This window comes from Lottia gigantea, assembly GCF_000327385.1.
Source record: "Lottia gigantea unplaced genomic scaffold LOTGIsca_9, whole genome shotgun sequence".
Taxonomy (NCBI): Eukaryota; Metazoa; Mollusca; class Gastropoda; family Lottiidae; genus Lottia; species Lottia gigantea.
In genome coordinates, this window is record NW_008710950.1 from 1834054 (window position 1) to 1841824 (window position 7771).

The 7771-nt window shown below is 31.8% G+C and overlaps 1 protein-coding gene across 1 annotated transcript in view; it reads left to right on the forward strand.

The window, feature by feature from the left end:
- LOTGIDRAFT_155729 (hypothetical protein) overlaps window positions 1–5071 on the forward strand; it is a gene marked incomplete at both ends in the record, with an annotated part of 22283 nt that extends 17212 nt beyond the window's left edge. Inside the window, one exon of the mRNA XM_009068259.1 lies at window positions 3218–5071. Coding sequence (XP_009066507.1) covers window positions 3218–5071 — 1854 coding nt within the window. The remainder of the gene's footprint in view (window positions 1–3217) is intronic.
- Window positions 5072–7771: the final 2700 nt, after the last annotated feature.

A 7771-nucleotide genomic window follows, 5' to 3' on the forward strand; every position in this document is an offset into this window, starting at 1 on the left:
ATATACTTAAACCGTTGTGTAATAATCTGAAGTTATCGGTGTTTTCTTAAATGTCATTAAATGGCATTAACATTTAAGGATTTATTTTACATTTCATGTAGATTCGTAGGGTTGAAATTAAACCTGATTAAAATCAAACAATAAATTCCTGGATTTTTAGTAGAGATCATAATGATGAGGGCCACCTATGAAGTATCATTCTTTTGTCAGTCAACAATTTCTGGTGGAAACTGTTTATATGAAATCGCAGGCCTCTCCATGGGTGCTTTGGGAATTGTGAATGCAACTTAATGATGCTGTAAATGTTCATAACCACTACAATGACGACATAATTTCTCATTAAGATCTCTTTCAGAGGCTGTCTGTATCAAAGTTATTACCTTATGACTGTAGATAATAATTAGATTTTAAAACGTTTGAATCTAGACGTTATTTCACTATTTCACAGTAATTTGCTACACCTTTTATTGTCTGCGAGAGCTTAGTGAGTTATACGCATGTTAGTTACTAGTTTTTGACAGTACATTCAGATTTCAACATACATCTTAGATGTCTTAGTTGCATGATACCAAAACAATCTTAGCACTGCACCAGCCGTGAAAGTTAAAAAAATCCTTCGTTTGAAATCAAAGGGAAAAAAGCTAATACTCGCTCCTCAAATAATAACTATGCCTAAAACGATGCACTAAGTATAAAACTCAAATTCATATATTTCCATTCATTACTTACATGTGATGTTGAGTGCAAAGAAATAGCTGAAATAGTCAAGCATTTTGAAGTAATAAAATATTTAATGGCGGGTTGAATACTTGTTCATGTATGTGAAAAATCGATAGTTCCAAGTCATAATGTCGAGGATTAATCTCTAAGTAGGAAATATCAAAGATATTTAACAGCGTCTAATTCAAGGTCAGAGAACTGATAAAAAAATGAGAAATTTCGAAATTGGTTTTTGAAAACTTAAAAAAAACCACTATTTTCCAGGTAGATAATTCTCTTTCACATTATTAAAAAAAAATAGGTGGAAAATCAAAAACCTATATATTTATACAAAGTAACAGATCTTATTCAGATTTCAAAAACCCATTAAAACTTGTGTCTCAGGGGTATCTACTTAAGGTTCCGTTTTAGAAAGCAAATTCTAAAATTTTCGGTAATACGTCTGGAATACAATGATGGTATCTTCGAGACAGCCTCTCTTGTTGCCAGTGGAGCTGGCATGGACGATATCATAGTACAGATTTGAATTCTATTGGAATTGAAGAATAGTAGATTATTACGGTCCATTTTGAAAGTTTTGCAATCGCTTTGTTATTTGAAGCCCACATGGTGCAGACACGTGCAGACGTAAAACTCCATTCATTTCATTTCATTTCATTTTGTTCTTTGAAGGATATTTGCTTAAAGAATTCACTTTGCACATTTGATGTTCTTGAATAAAATCAAATTATGCCTCTAGGCCTACATTATGTTTTCTGATATGAAATTATAAATCTCTCAAAATTCGTGGTAAGTCCCTAAAGTTGTAGGAGACGTTTCATATCGTGCAATAACTTAGGATAATGACCCAAGGCTTGATTTTTCTGCTTTTTAAAAATTAAAACCATTGTTAACAAATCCCAGGGATGATCATAATGTGGAATTCTCTGAGCAATCAGACCCTGGTCTCTGGAAATTATTCCACTAAAAATATTTAATTAGATTGCAAGAAGGAGTGATAGAAGTTGATTAATTAGTACTGACAGTTACCTGAAATCAATACTTACTTCTATACTAGTTGACTACTAATACTATTCTACAATATGTTACCATTGTTTTACTATTATAGACTATATTCTATGTTTCACTTTGATAATTAACTCAGATGCAATCTTGTGGTAAAATGAGAGTAATTATTATAATTCACACGTGTCATGTTATAATAATCAGTATGAAATGAGGATATATTATGATAGTGTATGGCAAATTTGAAGCCTGGAATTTTAAGGGTAGGCTATTATATAACATGTACTTGTATATTTAATTGCAAAAAAACGATGTACTTAGAAATTCGGATGATAAAACCTAAAAAGCATGATTTAGGTTATATAGTGGATACATTCAACGGCTGTTAAATTAGTAATATATGTCAAATTAAGGCTGCATATAGCTTAGAAATTCAAAATGCGAATTATCTACACCATATACAATTGGTCAACGGAAGCGTTGCAATGGTAATCAGAAATATACAAAACGTACTGTCTTATATACTTATCACATATCAGACATCACTTTGGAATTTGTAATAAGAAGACTGACTGAAATATTGTCATTTGTAACTGTTAATGTTCTATGTCTGTGTGGCACTAAAAACAAAACAAAAACTCTTTACCATCACTTTAATTTGTGAAATCATTAATTACTACTCCAGCTTAGTTTGTTGTCTGGCTAATATTGATTATTTCTCTTTTTCCAAGTTGGAATTCCTCCGCTCTTCCCTGATTTATAATATCTACTGGCAATATGGTGTTTTATTCAGGTCAATAACAAAACCATTGTCTTCCAATATACACTTATCTAGTTAGATCTATTGGTCTCGGACAATCCGTGCCTTTGGTGGAATTTCAGTTCTTTAACTCTGGATATTGAAACATTATTATATTATTACAGGAATGTATCTAGGAAGACTATGGCATTAACAGTTGATTAACAATACTGAAAGAAATTTGAGTGAAAGCCCATCAAGGTTTGTATCATTTGTACCTTCTTTGCCATTTGACCATTATTTACCTGATGATAACAGTGTGAATTGTAGAAACTGTGTACAATAGAACTAAGGTTGATATTTAGAGAGTGTTCCCGCATGGACGGACAGGATGTATGTTAATAACTCTGATACATGTTGTAACATACTAACAATATCTATCATAGCTTTGTTCGGAAACAATCTGTAATAATCTTGGAATTATTAAAATGTAAAGTAATTTGTTTTAAATTATAAAAATATTCTAACCAAGCGTTATCGTTATTATCATCTCCAATTATCTGGATTGATTATACAATCCGGATATGATATCAATGTTATTGTATACTTCGTCACGAACATATTTTCTGTCTTTTCGAGGCCGCGTTCATATGCCCAATCAGCTGCAGAAAAGTATGATATAAAATTCTGTATTTAATTCAATCATTATGTTTCAGAGGAAAAACGTAACTCGATCTATTTTTATGTTTGTAGATGATGTCTGAATTTGAACTCACTCCATTACGGGATGATGAACAGGAAGCCTCTAATTACGGTTCAAAGGTCAACAATATTGGTGGAGAACAACCAAACCGAGATGGTCACCGAAAGAGAAACGAACTGCGCATGTTTTCTACTAGAATTATCATGAAAAGAAGGCACCAGTTTTGTCGAGCGTTACTCATATTTTTAGTTCTTTCACTAGTAGCTATCATATGTTTGTTACTAGCTTTTTATCTCAACGAAACCAAGAAACGAAAACACGAAAATACAAATTTATTAACGACTCATGTTAACGTCAGACCTATATTGCCAAAGGGAGCTATTTATGTTCGTAGCTTCAAATCCTATCTTAACACCATGGACAATCGAATATTTGAAGCTTTATTTAGCAATGATACATCTCTTAAACTCTACGGAAATAAAGGATTGAATTCTGATAAGTTTAAAATTGACTCATTATCAGTAACTCATTCTAATCAAGGAGAAATTCGTATTAGATTTGGTAGACAGAATAATTTAGCCTATGTAATGTTAGGAAATAGAGCTCAAGTAGACTATGAGTGGTCAAGGGATTTGACCAGTTTTGATATTAAGGTGTATTTATCAACGACTTTAAAGGGTTTTGATGCCACGTCATTTCTGTTTACAGTTAGACTGATGGAACATGCCACCTTGTTTCAAATTATCTTTAAAACTTTGTGTGGAAAGAGACCGGAAGTAGTTTTCCCATCCAATCTGAAAAAACGTCGTTGTGCATCATACTTTCCTCTCAGAGTCACAAAATGTGGAAGCAAAAACGTATACAATGGTGTCTTCCTGGAAGGGAAAATCAATTTAGGAAATTCACATGTATTACTTCCTGCTCAAGAATGGCCTCTAGATTCAGCTGAATGTTTTAAACAACCAGAAGACGAGAATTCTAAATACAACTTCTACATTCCACTTCCTACCAGTGTCACAGACGATTCGTCGTGCAATATGGCCACCAAATATTTTATAACCGTTTGTGCTGTGATTCCCGTCAAACTGTCAGCCGAGAAGATCTGTATAAATATTTCCCAGCAGATCAACTCGAGTGGGGAAAGAAAGTTTGATGAGTTAGTCAATCTAGTGTATGATAGTTGTCTGAATATTTTATCATCTTTATTATTAATGTGTTCGTCTTTACAAACAGAATATAAACCTCTCAGTAAATCACATTCGCCATTTTTTCTTTTGTCAGACAGAACAGTGAGAAATAAACTATGTAGTAATTCCAAAGTGTCAGACAGTCTTATTCCAGACTCTGTAAAAGTGAGTGTCGTGGCTTTCTGTCCCACCGAACACCCAAAAATATCTCCAGAACAGTTGGTATATGTTAATCAATCTGTGTCAGCTGGGAACAACATTCACATCAATTGCCGTGGACCTCCAGAGATTACATTATACCAACTAGCCCACTCTTACACGGGCTCCGGCGAACATCTTACAACTTTAAATCATAATTTTAGAATGTGTTCAAAATGTGCTTATGAAGCGGTTGTGACTGTACGTGTTTTAGACAATGAGGTGTGTTGTGAGAATATATGCAGTAGAGACAATACCAGTGTCTGTGCTCTAGGACGACTGGAATTAGAAGAAACTTATCAATTTATCACACATAGTAATCTATATTGTCACAATTTCCTGGACAATATGGCATCCGACACTGCCTCTTTAAATATACACTGTGCTGGCAAATGTGTCAACCATTTTACTGTAGATTTTAAGGTGACCAATTTTCGTGAACAGGAAATATTTTACCACCAACCTCTGTTTTGTACTGGAACAAGCTCGCAAACATGTAATTCTAAATTTGGATCTTAGAATTGCAGCAATATTTTCTTTTAATAATTTGTATTTTTAAGAAATTAATACATATTTAACAATTCCTTTCTTTAAAATTGTCAAAATATTCGCTTTATATATTGTGAATGGTAAATAAATCATTTTTTATATAAATTGTATTTATTTTTTTTTGGCAAAACGGATTTCAGCTATTTTTAAGACTCGACAATTGAAATAGATTTACAGATACAACATCCTCGTGACTATTAAACGGTTGAAATTTTGTTGAATCAATTTAATTAACTGTGGTTCAGTTTTAACTTGACATTCTCTCCCTTGACGCATTAAAGGGAAATAACTTATGGATTGGTAATTCAAGAATGGATGACATTCCCATTCCTATTCAGTATTTTCTAAGATAGAAATAGATAGATACTCTTAAAGAAAAGCCAAATAAACAGAACGCTTCTTTAAATTACACTTAAGTTATACAAATAAATTCCAAGACCCCAACTAACGTTTAACTTAAAATCCAATCTTAATAACTATAATGGTCCTTTCTGCTACCAGAATTGAAATAAATATTGGTCAGAATTACCTAGCAGTGAAATCTAAAATTATGGCCGTAAAAGTTCTGTTAGAAAAATGTTTTTGCAATTGCATTTCTTGATTAAGACAGTTGATGGAAATTGAGTAACCAGGTCAAAGTCTAAAAACCATTTTGATTTTGAATGAGTATAAATCTTCATGGTGGGGATGTTTGAAGGTCAGAGACAATATTATTACTTCTATGACTGAACATGAGACCAGTTTTAATTAAAAAAACTAAACCTACCTTATTGCAAACCACAAGTCAGTTGAAAAATAACAGAAACCTAAATGGTTGATGCAAAACAACTAATGTTAGTTCTTGAACTCTGAAACAAGGATCTATCTAAATTCAGTTTTTGTGAAATTGGAACCTGTGTGTAGGGTAGGATATTTATTCTCTGCACATTTCTACAATCTTGTCCAATCACTAGATTCTGAAGTAATTTTTGAAAACAGGTTACTGCGGGAAACAAACAGAAACAACAGACAATGGATGAAGATACTGTTCTGGTCCAACAGCTCAAGATTCAGCTTCCAAGAGGTAAAACCTTTTTTTTGTGTATTTATGGATGAAATTATGTGATTTAGTACCATATTGAATTAGTTATTAATAATATTTATAGTAGGTTATGTATGTTATAAGTGTGATTATGCTTTGAGTGAAAAATTTTACTTGTGTCATAAAAAATAACTTTGCACTTTCATCCACTGGTTAAGATTTGAATTCATAAACCTATTTTTCACCCTTCATACAGATGATAAGCTGATGAAATGAGCTCTTGTCAATTAGATTCTGAAAATTGGGAAAGGTTATGATATTACCGACCTATAAAGGGATGTATTCATCTAAATTTGCAATTTCAGCTATCAATATCACTTTTCTAAATTAAAGGGATAGTTTACAAAGTTTTCATTATCAAAAATATCATTAATTATACCTGAAAATATTTCTAAAGTATGCCATTTATATCTCTGTATCTACTTGATCAAACTGAATTTGGTTTAAAAGGGTTCATTAAAAATGGATAGTACTAATTGTTAATTGAGCAGTTTGACCTAGTTTAGTAGTTTTATTTTTTGAAACCTTTAGCATATGTAGGAGACATGGCTTGTCAAACGTCTGAAATTGTTTTAGTTTAAACTTTCAGATACGTTAAGGGACACATTTCTCTAGGTTTTGGTTTATAGTTATCACACATTTCATTGAAATATTGTATATTGAAATCTAATACTAGTAGTATGTAATAACAGTGATGTATTGAAACTGTAAATACACCTGAACTCTGTACCTGTTGACTTGAATATCTTCAGTCAGTCTGTCATCTTAATCCAGTTTAAATCCTTATTGACTTTTTCTAATATTATTATTCATTCTTAATCATAGAATCATATACATATAGTAATATATCATATTTACTTTTCAATATCATTTTTATCAATATTTATCAGTTATTTTTAAATGCATTTTCATCCCCTTTAAATTCAAATTAGAAGTGAATTGTCTTCTATCTTCTTTGTATTTATAGTTGTAGATACAGAAGCATACGTCCAAAAATATTTTGTTCTTCAAAGAGGTACGCATCAATTATGTTGAAACAACCGTTAAAGGTACATGTGTGCATTTCGGGGGGGAAGTAGGCTACTAGAAATGTAGGAAAATCCTGTAATTCTTTTTCTATAGATGTCTTTTCTATATGTAGAAGTGTCTCAAGAAAAGACGACTCGTCTTTTTAACTTTCAAACGAGGATAGTTCTGGACACACAAGGATTTCAAGGCTCAAATTTTGACGGTGAGTTGTGAAAATTATTACTGATTTAGCTAAAAAATTCTGAGACGTATCTAAAGAAGTTCCTAGTTTGAGATATTTTTGAAGGAATTATGCGATTTTGTACATTTCTAGTACTTCTGAATACTATTCTATTCAGATATATATTCAAGGTCCAAATCAACCCCGTAAATGGCAAAAGTATCCCTTTAGAACACCATTTAGACCAACATCTAAAATCTTATATTTAAATATAACCAGGTAGCAATTTTGACAATTATGTATTTTCTAGGATTAGTAAAAGGAACTTATATGATGTATTTTAAACTGTAGATAATTGAAATTGGATGATAGAATGTATAAATTATCAGTATTTTATTAA